The 19,172-nt window shown below is 38.2% G+C and overlaps 2 protein-coding genes across 4 annotated transcripts in view; both read right to left on the bottom strand.

The window, feature by feature from the left end:
• Positions 1-2,648: 2,648 nt before the first annotated feature.
• On the bottom strand, positions 2,649-6,918 carry LOC115687125 (disease resistance protein L6-like). The gene is made up of 3 exons (XM_056319585.1): positions 6,692-6,918; positions 3,527-3,705; positions 2,649-3,370 (listed from the first exon to the last, which is right to left on the bottom strand). Exons 1-3 carry the CDS (start codon positions 6,916-6,918, stop codon positions 2,649-2,651), a joined length of 1,128 nt encoding a protein of 375 aa, XP_056175560.1.
• A 178-nt stretch (positions 6,919-7,096) lies between these two features.
• The window catches only part of LOC115687105 (TMV resistance protein N-like), a 34,031-nt gene continuing 21,955 nt past the window's right edge, over positions 7,097-19,172 (bottom strand). The window contains exons 1-5 of one of the 3 annotated variants that reach the window (XM_030612584.2): positions 14,870-15,152; positions 13,791-14,352; positions 11,993-13,097; positions 11,556-11,837; positions 9,400-11,469 (exon numbers count right to left, since the gene is read on the bottom strand). In XM_030612584.2, coding sequence (XP_030468444.1) covers positions 9,790-11,469; positions 11,556-11,837; positions 11,993-13,097; positions 13,791-14,284 — 3,561 coding nt within the window. In that variant the 5' untranslated portion in view covers positions 14,285-14,352; positions 14,870-15,152 and the 3' untranslated portion in view covers positions 9,400-9,789. Of the gene's footprint in view, positions 8,010-9,399; positions 11,470-11,555; positions 11,838-11,992; positions 13,098-13,790; positions 14,353-14,869; positions 15,153-19,172 lie in introns of those variants that run through there. The other 2 variants (XM_056319646.1, XM_056319645.1) reach the window with 2 other exon arrangements.

Below are 19,172 nucleotides of genomic sequence, written 5' to 3'. Positions count from 1 at the left end.
ACCCCTCAATGGAAATGAAAGAAACAGATGAATGAAAAACTGAAAATATAAAGCAGAGATTTCAAGTCAGTCACAACTTCAGAGTGCCAAATGAAACTATTTTTCTCACCTCACGGCTTCTTTCATTCTTGATTATCCCACCTCAAAAATCGTACTCAAATAGACTTCGCATGATCTCAGAATTTACAGAGAAAGAAAAATCATAGGTATTTCACCTGGCTTGAACAGAGAGAGCCTCACTCAGAAAAAAGAAGAGTAAAAATTAAGGCAAAAACGAACGCTGGCCAATCATTTCCTCAAGCCGAGACCGAGTAATCGAGGATCCAGGCGACGCCGTGCACGGCGTGGGCGTCAGAGAAGAGGAGGTCGGGCTGGAGGAGAGGGCAGCCGTCGAGGTTGAAGAGCTTGAGTTGTGGGCAAAGCGGGTCGGCGGAGATGGAGGAGCGTCGAGGGGTTGATGGAAGAGGGGACGGAGACCCAGTCGGCAAAAGTCGCGGACTTTGCTGACTTGCTGGAGATAGATCAAGGAGGAGCGGAGCGGCGCGGCGCGGTGCGGTGCGAGAGATGGAATCAAGGGTGGGTCAATCATGTACACGTGTCAACTGATAAGTGGGCTCAAGTAGATTCGGCACGATTCTCAGGTACATAATATTTTCTCTTCACTCGGTTGCCCATCCGGTTGCACATCCTCTGCAAAATAAAACACCCTGTCCACCTTGCACCGTTGCCACTTGCTCGTGACGGTGGTGCCGTTATGCTAGCCGCATCCTTATCCTTTTGATTTCTCTCGCGTTTTAATTCACTTAACAATTTAGATTCTTAATCAGATCATGAACAAAAGTGGAAGCGGACACAGAGCGCGAGTTTTAATTCTGAGTTCATGCTATAAGGCGCATTTAATAAATTCTAGATGAACATCCTTGGAAGTGGGGGAGAGTTATATCATAAATTCCATGTTAAATAGAGAATTCGAACATGTCTATTTGGAATGATTTCAGATTGCTGATTATGCATGACACGTGAACAGTTGATGGAAAAACGTAGATTTTCCTCGATCGATTGCTCAGCAAGTACCCATGACAAAATCGCGAGAGTCACTTTATATAAAGTGTAATGCCCAATTCATGACTTTATTCATAATTTTCTATACATGTTCAATCTAATCTCTTATAACTTTATTCGTAGGAACAATGGGTAGGCTGTCAAGGCAAATGGGAGTGAGGACCACAAGAAGGCAACGACTGAGTTGTTAATGGAAAAAGGTTAGCGATGTTAATGAGCATAACAAAATACAAATTTGGGTTAGACAGATATGGAATGCGACTTTTTGAAGTTTGAGATTTGACATGCACCAACTTCAAAGTTATGAAGGGTAGAATGAAACATTCCCTAAAATGTTAGAATGGGATCTCACGTTCTTCTTCCAAATGCATGGAGCCTAAGAGTGTCATTATAATGTATATAATTTGAAGTGATTTTTCTCATTATTAAACGATGTCACTTTTTTCTTCCGTACCTAGTTGGACAAAACTACCTCCAACTATATCTTTGATTGGTGTTCAACTTATAGAAATACCTTCGACCAAAAAAAAAACTTATAAAAATACCAATATGGGCAAAAGGAGACTATAAGTGCCATAACTTGTGTACGGAGATCACTTTGATGCCACAACTTTTTTTCGGATCACTTTGGTGCCAAGTCGGAGGAAAAACGATCACTTAAGTGTCATAAGTTTTTTTTGGATCACTTCAATGTTAAAATTTTTGAAAAACGATCACTTAAGTGCTAAAATTTTTTAAAAACGATCATTTAAGTGCTAAAATTTTTGAAAAACGATCACTTAAGTGCCAATCTCCGGCGAGCCACGTCAGCTTCAGAAATTAATAAAAAAAATGCCACGTCGGATTTCTGGCGAAAAATTGTGTACGGCACCGGAGTTGGCACTTAAGTGATCGTTTTTCAAAAAATTTAACACTTAAGTGATCGTTTTTCAAAAATTTTAGCACTAAAGTGATCCAAAAAAAACTTATAGCACCAAAGTGAGCGTCGTACACAAGTTATGACACTTGTAGTGTTCTTTTGCCTACCAATATGTAAACTTCACTAAAATTAAATATGAGTGATGTCTATATTTGTAACTCATCAATCAGAGAGAAATTGCATATAGCTGATGCATGGAGAGGGAGCTTCTAAGGTGTAGACATGTGGCCACCCAACTCACTTTGCTTTTTTGTTTTCTCTGTTTTTTCTTCAATTTAAGATCATGTCATATTTTATGTTGCTTGCTTCCTTTCAAAAATTGCAAATTGGCACAAGAAAAATTATAAACAAGTGGAAAATGAGGCCCCAAAATTAAATGCCGAGTTCACGTAACTCAACTTACTCCCAAACATAAATTACTAAGTTATATCTAATGAGACATAATAGTCACTTCATTCTTTGCAGTTAATTATATCGAGGTTTTACTTCAGCAATAAATCCAATCAATATTGTAATTTCTTTATATCAACTTGAGATACTATTTCGTGAGAGAAGAGAGATATTAAATTGAAAAATTTAAGGCGAGGTTTGCGAGAGGAAGAGATATTTTCAAAAGGAAATGATCCTGCGGATGCTGAGTGCTAGCAAATGTGATTGATCGAATCAGTCAATAAAAACACAAATAATGAAGATTTGAAATCCCAAGGAAGATACCGCTTCCAAGATCTCTGAGTTGATCGTGCATCCAAAACGTATTTTCCACAATCTTTACCAATGACATGCTAATGAGGACATCAACTCCAATATCCGGGAAAAAATCACAGTCCTTCCACATGTAAATTGCGTACATCGTATGCTTACCAATGAAAAAGCATGCAATATCAAGGAAAATTTGTTGTTGCTCGTAACTTAAGGAATCATAGCTGATCTTCAACTTTCCAAAAACATCCTCGTGAGGTGCTTTGCTTAACTTCTCCAATGTCTCTTTCCATATTTGTTGCCTTTTGTCAAAGAGGAACAAACCAATTACTTCAAGAGCAAATGGAAGTTTCCCAGCAGCAGATACGATTTCTCTTGAAAGATCATTGTAATAATCTGATGGAGAGTCTTTGTTAAATGCATGCTTACTAAAAAGTTCAAGCGCACGATCACTACTCATCACCTCCATTTCATATTGTAAGACTTGATAGTTTGGTCTATTGATTCGCAAAGCATCTTTATTTCTAGTTGTAATCAATATTCTAGATCCTGAATACAAAGTACTCCCTCCAACTAATTTCTCCACTTGTTCGCTGTTAGCAACATCAAGCACAATGAGGACTCTTTTATTGCTAAGTGCTTCTCCAGTCCTCTTCATTCCATAATCAATTTCGTCAATGCTCCTTGTTCCTACAGGATAGCCAATTTCGAGTAATAACTATTTTTGCAACTCAACTAAGCCATCAGTTCTTGATGACTTCACTCGAACATCTTCAAGGAAACAACAACACTTTCCAAAATGAGAAGAGAGTTGGTTGAAGACAACTTTGGCGAGAGTCGTTTTACCGATACCCCCCATGCCATGAATTCCAATGAGCTGCACACCGCCAGAGTCGACGTCTAATAGTTCGGTTACTGCTACAACTCGATCATCAATTCCAACTAAATGTTCCGTCACCGATCTATGTTTTGTCTTCAGCTTTGCCACGACCACCTCAACTACCAATTTGATCACATCGCTGTGGCTGCCACAATGGAAAACCACTTTAGTGAGGGAAAAATGCGAAATCACCCAGCTAGAAATGATGTTATTCAAGCACCAGATAAGCTACAGAATAATCGGACAACTAATTGGACCTTAACAATCCGGAAGTTGTCTCCTAAGAGTGCATATTGGACATTAACGTCACTCCGAAACATTTTTTTTAGGCACTTGGCAATGCGTGCGCCATGTCATGACTAGAAACTTGACTTGATTCCAACATGAGATTAGCAATCTTGGGATTATGTTAATGACGTTTGCGCAAAATAGATGTATAAATATTCATGCAGTTGAAATTGATATTTTATGATTTATGTTCGAGCGAACAATGTGTATTCAAAAGGAGAAATGTTCAACGTGTTGCAGGATCAAATAATTATATAGGAATGTGCATGGCATGTCATTAACCCATTCTTTTCCCTTCCAATGCCCGCAATCAAATATTAGTTAAGCTACCTAGCTGTTATATCATTATTCGCCCATTATATAAGATGACCTTGTTAAGCAGTTTCACATTTTTTAACTAATGTAGCGTAGGTTTGTTCATTTGGCACTTAAGTGATTCGGCAAAAACTTTTGGCACTAAAGTGAGTACGTACATAACTTTTAACACTTCTAGTGTTCCTCTCCCATATATACACATAAGCCACGGACAAAAAGGGAGGAGAGAGGAGGAGGAAAAAAAAAAGGAGGGGACTTCCACTTTCATTTCTTTTTGCTGCGAAAAGTCTAAAAAAGGTAGGATTCTCCTCATCTTGATGTTCTCGAGGAAGGATAGATGAATCAGGACCGGTCGAGTTTGAAATCGAGCATTTCAAGGACCTCTATTTCACTTCGTTGTGTTCATGCTTACCTTATTATCAGTGTCTTTACTGGTGTGTTTGTTTAATCTCCAATAAAAGGTAGGAATAACCTTTAGTTTTTATCTATATGCGTTTAGTAGCTCCTCCGTTCGTTTTTACGCTCCTCAATTCATTGTTTACTGTTATCCGTTCACTGGTTCACTTCGGAGACTTGCTGGTCATGATGTATTGGGTTTCAAATATGGAGATTCTAATTTTATTTCTATGTTAATTTGATCATCCATGGTGATGCGTAACTTGTGTGTGAAGTCCACGACGATTTAATATTGTTTTGGCATGCTTATGTGACGCATGGTGATGTTGATCCTTGCTATCCGCGCTCATTCCTTGCTCAAACCATCAATGTTTGACTGCATTTACATATTTTTTTTTTTGTAACTTGAACATGTAGATTCATGTAGGAGAGTGTCGTAATGGTACCTGTGCTCATTTCTCGTCAAAACCGTTACATTTCGAGATTGTAAATATGTTGTATATGATGGAGAGGCTTGTCGTCCATATTTGACTTTTGATCTTGATGAGCAATATTCAGCTTGGTTCGCATGTCATCTAGGAACAAACCGCAATTAATCCGTGATAATTCCTCATCCAGTCCTTGCATGTACGTGTCCTATATTCGCCGGATATGGATGAGTAACGTGAGGTCCGGGTTCAATGGGAACTGAGTTGAAGGTTGTTTGGTATCATCTACTCATCATTTGGGTCATTCATGTAGAAAAGCATCACATTGAATCCATGTTCACCTCTCATTAAATTGATGAATCTTCATGCTGTGGTCATCCTGCTTTTAGTTTTTATTGTCACGATTCCGGTCCCGTTCAAGCATTATTTTGGTTAGGAATTAAAGGTGCGTTTGTTTCGCGAAAAACTCAATAATAAAGGAAAACAATTTTCTGGAAAGCATTTTCAAGGAAAACGACGTTTGGTAATATGGAATCGAAATCATTTTCTGATCTTTGGATTTTATTGGAAAATGATTTCAATCTCATGACTTTATCTCAGACGAAAAAAAAAATCGATTCTTTTAATTATTTTTAATTTCTTTTAATAAATTCGAATTTTTAATTATTTTTTTCTTCTCTTTCCTTTTCTTTTTCCTTTTATTTCCTTTTCTTTCTCCTCCTTCCTCCGCCGCGACCAACCGGCAACACCCCAATGACAGCCCTAGGCAAGCTCGAGCTCGCCGGAGGCCGGCGAGTCGCAAGCTCGCTAGGATCGGCAGAGCTCGGGCTCACCTGATCTGGCGAGCCGTGAGCTTGCCAGCCTCGGCTGAGCCCTAGCTCACCCGAATTTGCCGAGCCTCGAGCTCAGAAAGTGTTTTCGGTTGACCAAATCATTTTCGGACAACCAAACGGTTGAAAATCCGGAAAACACTTTCCCAAAAAACAATTTTATCAAAACAAACGCACCCTAATGTGTAAATGAATCCCTAGCCATGGCTCGCATGCTTTTGTGTCACATGAGTGCCTAACCATGTTCTCCCAGGATAGAAAGGAAAAAAAAGTTAATAAATAGAAAAAGCAAAAGATTTAGCATCATTCGTAGTAGGGCCGCATTTAATGCGGTTCAAGTTCATGCTCAGTTTACTATGTAGTTTGCATGTTTAGTTTGGCACTGATATTGATCCATCTTATTTACATTATGAATGAAAAATAATAAAAATAAATAAATGAATAAGGGATTTATATTTAGCGTGAAACCATGCTCTTAGGCACGTACATTTCATGATTAGTGATATCTCCTGTTAGAATTGCATTTGATGTTAATTTAGAAAATACAATAAAAAAAGAAGAAAAGATTAGTGGTCTTTTGTATTAGCGAATTGCATGTGTGTGGTTGGATTACTCGACCATTTTATCCTTTTCCTTTTATTATTATATTTTTGTTTTCCTTATCTTGTTATTTATTTCATCTTGAAAAAAAACCTATCTAAAATTCAAAATCATAAAATGCAATTTCCTAAAATATATCAACCCCAGCTAAATGAAAATCAACTAAATCTTAACCTAAGATCTAACTACCTAATTTGAGGCCTGCATTTCCCTATCTTTTTCATGAATCTTTTTTATTTTCGTATTTTCTCATTTTTTTACTTTTATTTGCTACTTTTCCGTGTCCTTTCTCGGTCCATCGTTAATCCAGACGAGACGAGCCACTTCCTCCTTCATCAATCTGCCCCCATTCCATCTTTGCTTTCCGTTGATTTCACGAGCAAAAGCTCCAGTTGGCCGAGAGTGTCGACTTCCGGCAAATCCACTCTCGGACCGCCATAGATACACACAACAAAGTATACAGAACACGGTAAATTGGCGTGCACCATCATTATCGGCCATCACCAGAATTCATTCTTTCACACGAAAGACATAACTCCTCACCTCAAACAACTCCTAATGAACGCGTCAGCAGCAATCAACATGTACTTATAATTTTAGTACATCAACACTTCCAGCTCATTCGCAGAATGGAGATTATTACATGAAGCATTCAAAACGTATCAAGGCCGAGGTCATCGGAAATGACTCAAAGGTTAACATCAATAAGGTTTATGCAACCTATACAACCAGTGCATTGACTCATTCAAGCAGACAAGATGAACTCACTCAGATTCGAAGCTATATTCATACTGATGCGATGGAGGCATTTCATCAAACATGTGGTGATCAGTTCAGACAAGAGATCTAACTGCAACATCGAAGCATCTATTCCAATCCAAGCTATCACAACAGCATCAAAATGAGCTCAGATGATTAGCAAATCGTTAATAAGAGACGATTTCACGCAAATCTCTATTAGACTTCTCGGCCTTTTTTTTCCTCCAAGAATAGCTGAGAGCAGAGCATTTGAAGGTAGGTGCGATTACCGGTCACGAAGTGTGATTGGACTAGAAATAAGAAGTCCTGGAAGTGTCGCCAGTGACGATGCCGGCAAAGGAGCTTCGAACGGACCCATAGTGCTTCAGACTTCTCAGCCGAAAACAGAGTGAAATAGAGTATTGGCGGTGTGACTTTGAAACTTCGAAATGGTGTACTGGCGATGGCGACGGTGCTTATTCATGACCGGTGTCGGCGAGAGAAATGAATTGATTAGAAGAATCCCGATAGAGAGGATTTTTCCAGCATCCAGCATGTGTTCTCTGTGAATGGTTCTCGGTTCTGTAAATCTGTAACTCCGGTTGCCAGTGATGGAAACAAAGTGAAACGAGTAAATGCTCGTGATCGCAGGTGGCGGATTCCGGCACTGATCATTGGCCGGGAATGAGAGTTGGTGCCCCGATGCAGAAGTTTTCAGGATTAGACTCCTTAAGTCCGTTGATCCTGCTTTCAAAACATGCCAAACTCCCCTTGCATGCTAACATGTGACATGAGCTGTCCTCATAACCTCACAGGCTTCCAAAACACGTACAAGTCCGATGACAGCGTGAATCCTGAAAAAAATCACAAGCAATATGGAGAAAAAATTGAGAAAGGAATGACATGTTAAAATTAGACAGTCAAGTTAATCAATAAGTAGTATCAACTAATGTTACACTATATAGTGAGATAGAAAGATATTCGATTCCTAGAAAGGATAAACTAACGAAAGTAAAGATACATTCATTGTGCAAGTTGTGGTTGAAGTACAAAACATAATCTACATCAAAGAAGAGAAACAATATCATATTGGATAGTGTATGAACTCCACGGAGCGTACTTAAAGATTAAGGAACAAATTAGCGCATGCGGATTATGCATGACACGAGTTGAATCTCTCATACTCCCAAATGCAGGCAATTCATGTCCAACAGCCAACCGGGTTTCGATTCAAATCCTACTTGATCCATGATGTTAATGCCCAGCATTAAGTACGTAAGATATAAACTTCTTGCCATATACAATAAGACAAACAATATCATATTAGCAGAAAAAGGCTAGACCTAGAAAACAATATCATGTTGCCATATACAGACAAATTGAAGGCAATGCAACACATATTACAATAGTTATGCACCCGTCAGATCCATTCTCTAAGAAATAAAGAAGATCAAAGATCGATACTGACCCCGTCAAGACACATTTTTTGCAGGAAAATACAAAATCAAAGTGCATATCGTCCTCTAGAACGATAATAAAAACTGTTGCCAAGATGTAGCTAGAAATGAATAGATGAATTTCCAGAAGATAAGCTGCAAGCCAAGAAGTTTCTTATGGAGTTAAATGGAATTTTAATGTCTCTTTGCATAAGTCCTATGTTTCATAACTTCACTCGAGCGAAAGTTGCCATCAAAATAAATTTAGCAAAAGATTCTAGTTCACATACGACTGTAAATAAATTTTGTTACAGAAAAGCCCAATGTTTACGAATTTGTAGTAAGTCATCGATTCTTTTTAGTGTATCTTCACTTAAAAATCATAAATATCACCAATCTTATCTCAATAATGGGTACTTTAAGTAAGAACTCGATATTAAAATGGATAAAAAAAGATAAAAATAAATAAAATAAAAGAAGCTGAACAATGACATCTCTTCTAGATAATGAAGTTCTAGCAATTACTCGAGATATGGCAACCACAATGGCATGCCAGAAGGAACTCCGCTTCCGTCTTGCCCATTCGTCTATATATCGCAAATTAGCCTTTGGACTAATCTACATAGAAAGGTAGACCTTTGTGTCAAGAGCATCGATTTTCCCCGAAAACAAACCCATTTCCCTGCGCTTTAAGTTAGGTTGTTAATTTCTTTAAAACGATAGTAGATTTGAAACGATGATAAATTATACAAATAAAAATTGGCAAATTAGTAAAAAAATTCCAATTTACATACTATAAAAAAATTTCGTAATCTTGTCAAAGTATTGATAAGATATCAACAAGTTACTTAAAAATAAAAAGTCACTATGTCTCTTTTTTACCAACAGTTATGACCAACGCATGTTTGTTTTCCACTTTCCGCAATTTTCAGTATATAATCTACCTCAGAAATTGAGTTCATTTTTGTCAATGGCCTTTCAAATCGTTCCAGTTAGGTCCAATAAGGTACCAAATCTCTCTTTCCTGTCCATCATGTTAGAATAAGTTATTAGAGGAAGAGCGACCGCATGTATATGAGGCATATCTGAACTTTGTAGACAAGCGTTATAGGATTATATTAACACATCAAATATTTATTACGTAATATGTGATAGGAGTAACAAAGCAGGGGGAGAATTAGGCGAGCGTTGCCATCCATCAATAAAAAAAAGGGGAGAAGGAAAAAATAAACAAAGAAAGAAGAAGGTTCAAACTGACCTTCTTATTCTTGTAAGATTGGACGGAGCCAGAGAATCTTTTCTTCCCGCCGTGGTAGATGCCCACGCGGCAATCATTTGGCAATTTGGTGGTTGATACATCAATCAACCTTTCTAATGAGGGGCAGCTATTATAGATGTGTAACCTGATCAAAAACTCTAACTCGTCAAGGCCCTCGACAACCTGTAGCCCAGGGCAGTACGTGATGTCTAAAGACTTGAGCTTCTTTAAGTGTGATAAACCACGAACACTTTGCAAATAATGACAATCCCAGACCATAAAATGTTCCCACAATTCCGATGTACCGTGTACTTGAATTTGGAGTATCTTTGGGCAACTCAAAAGCGTGAACCGTCTCAACTTATTTAATACTCTCGACAGGAGAATTAGTCTCCCTTCCCCAATAATCAACTCATTAGCAAACTCTACTTCACCCGCATACACTAACCTTCCGAAGGACTCGCACTGCTTAATATAAAATTCCACCAACGATTCGAACACCCCGGCAAATTGGATCTCAACTAGCATTGGGCAATTTTCTACCAGGACGGTTTTGAGCTTCCTCATGTTTGACAGCCCGAATCTCTCGAGGGATTCACCGCCTTCCAAAACCAACTCTCTTAAATTTTGAAGCCTGTCGAGTTGAATTTCTTGCACTTGAGAAGACCAGAGCTTTAAGCTTGACAAATTCTCTAATTTGGATGAGAGTGACACAGTTGAATTGAAGTTATCGAGTCTTAAATTTAACGGAGACGATGGAAGTTGCGCAAGTGTTCGCAGGTCCAAACCAGACAAATGAAGTTCCTTCAACTGAGAAAGGGAAGCCAACTCAAAAGAAGCAGGGACACCAAGAAGTTTCAAGTCCAACTTATTCAGTTTGGATAACATCCCAATCCCTCCTAAGTCACCGGTACAAATTTTACCTCCTTGTCTCTGACGATAGCCATCAGATAGGTCCAACATAACCAAATTAGTAAGATTCGAGAGGTCTGGGACTACTCGCAATGATTTAGATGACACTTGCAGATTGTTTAAACTTGTGGGAAGTGTCGGCAGTTCTTGAATCTGATCACAATCTATTAACTCAAGCATTTGCAGGCACGGAAGCGTACTAATTGTCTCTGGAACTTCAATGATGCCAGTGCACGACAAGCAGAGGATTCTTAGAAAGGGCAAACTTCCAATTGCCGAAGGAAGTCGACCTTTCAAATTGGGACTACGAAGTCGAAGCACTGTTAGATTCTGAAGCATTATAGCACTAGGTAACTCCCATGAATTTGCTGAACCTGGCCTATAAACGCCATTGTCAAAGTGCAACTCACGTAATGATTTCAACTTCCATATGGAATCTGGGAGTTTCTTCACTGGACATTCCGTGACCGAGAAGTGCTTAAGATTCACTAGGTTCCCGATTTCTTTAGGCAAATTTTCAAGAGAAGAGCAATCACTAATCTTCAAATCAATAAGAGACCCCAACTTTCCAATAGAGCCACCAATTTTCCTCAATTTGGAACAATTTTTGAAATTAAGCCTCTCTAAATTTGAACATCCAGAGAAGTCTAGCATTCTGTTTATGCTGGGACATGTTTCAAGAGAAAGAACTTTCAATTTTCCTGCCATCTGTCAAAATAAATGCAATATTCAATTGATTAACATTCAAATATTACTTTCAAAGAAAATAAAATAGAAATAAGCACATTACAGACCTTGATTAAGCTCTGTAGTTTTGATACATCTACGAAGTGATTGTCTGAAAATTCAAGAATGACCACATTCTTTAAGCGCATATTGGTTGGCTTAAAAGACACTCGAGTAGTTTTAGACCAAACAATCCACCTTAAATTGGTAAGACTATTCGCCAAGTTACCGTTGAAAGTTCCCCGAAGTAATTTGAGGTACCTTAGATTTTCAAACCTTTCAATCTCTTCACTTCTGATAACGACCTTTTCATAAGTCTCAAGATTTAGTGCTCTAATGTTCCCCTTCATCTGCAAATGAGAAAAAAAAAAGAGTGATATTCAGTTCTATTTTAGAGAAAAAGGATTACAATGTCAAAAAGAAGAAAGAGAAAAGAACATCGCAGTGCAGCGTGTAGAGGATATTCTAGTAGAGAAACCATTAGTTTCCACCCTAGGTATCTTACCTCCTTTGATCTTATTGCATGGAAGGCCTCCTCTTTAATCCAAATCCTACTCCGCTCTCCAGGATTCTCTGGACTTTCTCGATGAACAATTTCCCTACCAAGATCTCTGAGTTGATCGTGCATCCAAAACATATCTTTCACAATCTTTACCAATGACATGTTAATGAGGACATCAACTCCAATATCCGGGAAAAAATCACAATCTTTCCACATGTAAATTGGATACATTGTATGCTCACCAATAAAAAAGCATGCAATATCGAGGAAAATTTGTTGTTGCTCGTAACTTAAGGCATCATAGCTAATCTTCAACTTTTCAAAAACATCCTCGTGAGGTGCTTTGCTTAACTTCTCTAATGTCTCTTTCCATATTTGTTCCCTTTTGTCAAAGAGGAACGAACCAATTACTTCAAGAGCCAACGGAAGTCTCCCTGTAGCATATACGATTTTCCTCGAAAGATCCTTGTAATCATCTGACGGAGAGTTTCTGTTAAATGCATGCCTACTGAAAAGCTCAAGCGCACGATCACTACTCATCACCTTCATTTCATATTTTAAGATTTGATAATTTGGTCTATTGACTCGCAAAACATCTTTATTTCTAGTTGTAATCAATATTCTAGATCCTGAATACAAAGTACTCCCTCCAACTAATTTCTCCACTTGTTCGTTGTTAGCAACATCATCAAGTACAATGAGAACTTTCTTATTGCTAAGTGTTTCTCCAGTCCTCTTTGTTCCATAATCAATTTCATCAATGCCCCTTGTTCCGCCGGGATGGCCAATTTCGGACACTAACTTTTTTTGCAACTCAACTAAGCCATCAATTCTTGATGACTTCGCTCGAACATCTTCAAGGAAACAACAATACTTTCCAAAATGAGAAGAGAGTTGGTTAAAGACGACCTTAGCGAGAGTCGTTTTACCGATACCCCCCATGCCATGAATTCCAATGAGCCGCACATCGTCAGAGTCGATGTCTAACAATTCGGTAATTGCCACAACTCGATCATCAATTCCGACTAAATGTTCAGTCACCGATCTATGTTTTGTCTTTAGCTTTTCCACGACCACCTCAACTACCAATTTAACCACATCGCTGTAGCTGGCACAATGGAAAATCATTTTAGTGAGGAAAAAATGTAAAATCACGATTACCTGGCTTGAAATGATGTTATCCAAGCACCAGATAAGCTACAAAATATTCAGACAACTAATTGGACCTTCAATCTAAAAGTGATCTTTTAAGAGTCCATATTGGACATCAACGTCACACCAAAACATACTTTTAATGCACTTGGCAATGCGTGTGCCATGTCATTACCTGAAATATGACTTCATTCCAACATGAGATTAGCCATCTTCGAATTACATTAATAACATTTGGGAAAAATTGATGTATCAATATTTATGTAGTTGAAATTGATATTTTATGATTTATGTTCGAGCAACAACTATAGAAGTTGGACAAGGTGCATTCAAGAGAAGAAATGTTTAACGTATTGAAAGATTAAATAATTAAATAGGAATGTGCACGGCATTTCATTATCCCATTTTCCTCCCACTGCCCACAATCAAATATTAGTTTAGCTACCTAGCTATTATTATCATTATTCGCCCACTGTATAAGATGACCTTGCTAAGCAGTTTCACGTTTATTGACTAATGTAGCATAGGTATGTTCATTTAGTCATACTATAGTAGAAGTCCCACCTCAATCATACCGGAATTCTTTACATCTATGATCCAGTGTTAAGGAAAATTGGGGAAATAAACATTTGAAAAGCTGCTAGCTTACCCTTTGTACTTCTTCACTTCCCACCCCTTTATCGCATCAACCACCATGAGAGCCTCTTTCCACGCATCTACTAGCTTGGTGCTCAATTTCTTCTCACGCTCCAAATTAAGTATGGCATCGCGATACAGCGGAGTTTTCAGCTTAACATCGTTAGGTTCCACATCGAAAAAAATAGGTAGGATCTCTTTTTTACCTTCCGATTTGGAAGTGTTCACCACGATCTGTGCTAGCTCGCGGAGGCACCATTGGCTCGAAGCGTAGGTCTGAGAGAAGACGGGTATGTAAATCCTAGAGTTGTCGATCGCTCGCTGAAGCGATCCATCGATTCTTTCACCGACACGGGCCTCTTCATCATCTCGGAAGACGCATATTCCAGCATCAGTCAAGCTGTGGAAGAGGACGTCAGTGAATCCAGCGCGAGTGTCAGGTCCTCTGAAGCTTAAGAACACTTGGTACTCGCTTCCCGATGACGTTCCTGCATCTGAGCTCGCCATAGCGTTAGTTTGCTCCGCTTAGCAGATCTCTCTCTCTCCCCGTGTGTGTGGGTGTGTCTGGGCTGCGCCTGAAGAAGGGATGTGATCCTTCATTAGGCCTTTGCCATTACTGAAACTCACCCGATGTTTTCAATGGAGAATGTGGCCGCGTCAACATCAAGTGCCTAAAGAAATTATGTAATGAACACTGATATTCTTTAATTCCCCAGTGTGTAAAGAATCGACTTTTTCCTACTCTTAGTACTTTAGCTAGCATGGACTATATACGAATTAGAGAGAATAAAATTGGGATAAATATGAACAACAATTAAGGTATTGGAATGAAAATAATTATTTGAGTCACCATGTGAGGTACTACTCCCAGCACAGCCACTCATTCATCCTGTGCATCAAAATGAAAGGAAAGTAATTATGGAAAGCGAGGAATGACTATGTTTTTCGGACGCTTCCCCCAAATCCGGAAACTCTAATCGGCTCGGCAAGAACGGCAATCAGAAATTCCAGCAAAGGGAACAATCAAAGTTCGAAACTTTACTCAGAAACAAGTCGATCGACGCAAAATTGGACCCCACCTAAGGCACTCACCTTGAAAGTCAACGCTGATGGAGCTTATGACGGGAAGGTGCCGCCATCGCAGGGGTTATCCGAGATTGCTACAGGGACCTTCGTCGACGGCTTCGTCAAGATTGTTGCAGCCTCATCAGCGATTCAGACGGAGGCGTTGGCCATGGTCGAAGCCTTGAAAGCTGCTTCGGGTCTCAGGAAAGAGATGAGTTTGCAGCTGGAATCCGACCGTGTTGAACTCGTACAAGCGGTGGTCAAAGGATGATCACGTGCGGTGGGGATATCAGTACCATTGCAGAAGAAGCCAAATGCAGACCAAAAAAAAAAGAAGAAGAAGCCAAATTCTTGATGGGCTCTTTGGAAAATATCACCTTGGCCCATTGTGGTCGGTCAGCGAATCGCGTAACCGATTGGCTACCTAAGGCCTGTAGACTGAATTCCCTACCCTCCTTTTGGATGGCCCGGCCCCCTCAACCCCTTTAAGATTTACTTTATTTGAATGCCTCGTCATTGAGTATTTTGCAACTCACATTAAACTTAAATTCACCCCAATGAGCCATCTGTCACCATCCCCATTTTGCAAAAAAGTGTTTTTGATATACATTTTCGAAGCAAAAGTACATAACTATTTTCAATCTCGTCAAAGTTAACATATTATTTAAAAAAACTATTAAAGTCATATCTGAAAGAGTGAAACTCAAAAAATGTCAAAGTATTTGAGCCAAAAGATTTTAAAAAAGAAAAATGTAAAAAGTAAATTCTAAAAGTCAATCCGAAAGCATATGAATATTCAGAAAAATTAGTGTTACAAATTTAGATATTTAATCACGCATTCTTCTTAAAAGAGTTGGTAAATTTAAAAAGTCGGCAAGTAAGATCTGAAAGTAGTAACTTAATTAGAAAGTTGGTAAATATTCAAAAAACGCAAATGAACATTGATGATAAGCGCTCAAATGAGAGTTGGTAACCCAAAATTAATTGGAAACTTGATCGGAGGAAAATGATTAGTCACTAAATTGAAGGTTGGTAATTTCAGATATTAGTTGGTAAATCTAAGGCATTGGTAAGAATGGTAAATAAATTGTAAAGATAATAATTATTATAGTGACTTATGGACCTTGTCTGATTGATTTACCAACTAGTTTTTGATTTCCACTCTCATTTGACTTAATTGCCAACATAATATAATTTATATCAAATTATCAAATTTGAATTATCATTTATCAACTTTTGTTTGTCTCCCTTGCAAATGCATATCTACATTTATATGATTTTACCAACCTTTACTTTTGTGAGTTGTCAGTTGTTTACCAATTAAATTACCAGCTAGGTCTGATTTACCATGTCTCATTTGAAGTGCTTGCTAATGTTAATTTTTTTTTAATTATCAACCTCTTCTAATGAGTTACCAAATTTTATTTGCCTGCCTTACCTAATGGTTAAATTATCAATTCTTTTTTTAAAAAATTATCAACCTTAATGGGAGTGATTATCAAATTTATTTGATTAAATTATCGACAATTTTTGTGTTACCCACTCTTATTTGAGTTAGTTACCAACAATTATCTATTCTTTTTTTTAAATTGCCAATTTCTCTCATCTCCTGACAAAAAAAAATTCTCTTTAGCAAATTCATATAAGGGTTGGTAAAAATTAGTAATTTGTTAGGGGTTGCTAGAAAAAAACAAATAAAAGTTAGTAAAAGATAAATAAAAACTTGTTCATTTGTAAATTGTCAAAAAGAGTGAGTAATTTCATGAACATATCGGTAAGTTATTAACAAGTTCCAAAGAAATATGGTAACATGCACCGTTTTTTTACCTGCAGGTTTTTTATGCTTACCGGCGTTTGCAGAAATCTACCTTCATTTTTTTTAACAGAAAAGTAGAATTGTCCATTTTAGTTTACATCAAATTTAAGAAACACATGTACATAACCAAATCACTCAGTCGCTTGAGTAATGAAGTGATTAACCTACACAAAGTCATTGGTATTCACCTACTTTAATCCAAACATGGTGAAGTGGAACTCAACCTGGACATAGATTCCAATATCAAGTACTTAATGAGTAAAGCATAAATCTCATTAATATCATTACAGGAAAAACACCCTAAGGTGACAAAAGTTTTTGTGACTTCACTTAGGTTACCCAAAGGCGACAAATTGTCGTCGACCAAAGGCAACAAAGGTCATATGTTCATGCACGATTATTTGGATTGATTGAGATTATTTCTGTAGTGGTGACCTAATCGTCAAACAAAAGTAAAGGAAATCAAAAGCATCAAACACATGTAAAGAAATCAATCATATCACAAAGAAACGAAGTAACAATAACAAAAAAAAAAATAGAAAGGAAAGTATAGGAAAATAAACTCTATTGACACCTAAATTTTAGCGATCCATTTAAGCATTTCATTGTATAAGAAAATTAGAAATTGAACTCGACCCCTAAACAAAAATTTCAATATTGCATGGCCTTGCATTTCTGCATTTAGAAATTAGGAACATTTTTAAGAATAGATGTCCGCATAAAGCATTGGCTTATTATGGCGATATTACAAACTTTCAAAGCTTAAGCCCTTTCTGCAAACAATTGCCCCGGCTCGTGAACGAGGTCGCACTCGTGATTGAATATTTAATCAAAGGTCTCTCCTCATGAATGAAGTGAATTGCGATGGATGACCAAAAGCATAAAAGAGGGATAGGTACAGATCTTCGAGCATGGTCACACCGTCAACGTTGTTATCTTGAAGAGCAAAAGAAAAGAAAAGGTCAGCTGGAGGAGATGGGCATTCGGTGGTCAAAAGAAAAAGGGATAATGACACAAATAGTCCCTAAACTTTGACTTAATGTGCAATTTGGTCCCTAAACTTTTAATTTGTTCAATGTAGTCCCTGAACTTTAACATAATGTTCAATTTGGTCCCTGAACTTTTAATTTGTTCAATGTGGTCCTTGAACTTTTAATATGTGTTCAATTTAGTCCCTGAACTATATGAAAATGTTCAATATAGTCCCTGCACTTGAATTAACAGAAGGACTATATTGAACATTTTCAAATAGTTCAAGGACTAAATTGAACACATATTAAAAGTTCAGGGACCACATTGAACAAATCAAAAGTTCAGGGACCAAATTGAACATTAGGTTAAAGTTCAGGGACTACATTGAACAAATTACAAGTTCAGGGATCAAATTACACATTAAGTCAAAGTTTAGGGACTATTTGTGTCGTTTTCCAAAAGAAAAAGAAAGCATGTGTCAGACAAAAGAAAACAAAGGGCAGAGGCAATATTTGTTCAGCTACAAATCAGGAATTCTCGTTGGAGCACGGAGATATGGCCATATATTGTCAATTTTCGTGGCTGAAGAGAACACATTGGCACGGCCAGCACACCATCATAAATGACTATGTCTCCAGCAAGATGCCAGCGGAAAAAGGGGAGAGAAATTCGGAGCAAAGGCAGAAATCATGGTTGTCACCATAAGAAGATTCAATCAACATTCATGGCCATGCGTTCCATGGATGAACATTCAGGGGGACAATTCATTGACTCTGCGGCGGCGATTTTTGGATTGGATCGCTTAGTCAAAGCAAAGAAGATCGTCGTTCTTAAATGCTCAGAATTTGGAGAGAGATCCATCCACGAACAAAGAAACAACTTCAGACTCCTTCACAAAGATGTATATATATACACAAGCCACGGACAAAAAGGGAGGAGAGAGGAGGAGAAAAAAAAAGGAGGGGACTTTCACTTTCATTTCTTTTTGCTGCAAAAAGTATAAAAAAGGTAGGATTCTCTGCATCTGGATGTTCTTGACGAAGGATAGATGAATCTTTGTTTCTGCCGGTTCAGGACCGGTCGAGTTTGAAACTGAGCATTTCAAGGACCTGAGGGGTGTCAATGGGTCGGGTCGGGTCGGGTTTTCATGATACCCGACCCGACCCGAAACAATGAATATGTGTGCTTGGCCCGACTCGAAACAAGACCCGAACATGATATAGCCACACAATCGGGTCGGTTCGGGTCATGTTCGGGTCGGGTTCGTATTTTGGAAAGAGGGGGGTATGAATTGGAGTCCGGGAGGATGAATTGCCTCAGGCTCTGCAGTGCATTAAGGCAAAGTATGAAGGATACACTCTTAAAGTTGGCGTGGAGTGGAGTGGAATGAAAGAAACAAATATATGAGGAATCTGATCCTCTTGAAAGTAGAGTCATTGCCAGTGTTCTTTTTCCGGTGAGGATTTCCTCTGAATCCCTCACTCCAAGATGGTTGCAGGTTGATATCTACAGAGGTTGCTGAGCTGTGTCATAATCGGAGGA

The sequence above is a fragment of the Syzygium oleosum genome, unplaced genomic scaffold, assembly GCF_021117445.2.
Source record: "Syzygium oleosum isolate NSW1041296 unplaced genomic scaffold, Sole_v2.1 Sole_v2.18, whole genome shotgun sequence".
Taxonomy (NCBI): Eukaryota; Viridiplantae; Streptophyta; class Magnoliopsida; order Myrtales; family Myrtaceae; genus Syzygium; species Syzygium oleosum.
This window is presented reverse-complemented; position numbering and strand designations above follow the sequence as displayed.

Bases quoted from the DNA above. Each gene is read 5' to 3' on its own strand.
- LOC115687125 (XM_056319585.1), bottom strand. From the start codon at position 6,918: ATGGCCGATAATGATGGTGCACGCCAATTTACCGTGTTCTGTATACTT. The intron at 3,706-6,691 runs GTAGCAAATAAA...CCATTGTGGCAG, and splicing joins CCGAGAAAGGACACGGAAAA to CCACAGCGATGTGATCAAAT. The intron at 3,371-3,526 runs GTAAAACGACTC...GCTATCCTGTAG, and splicing joins TCATGGCATGGGGGGTATCG to GAACAAGGAGCATTGACGAA.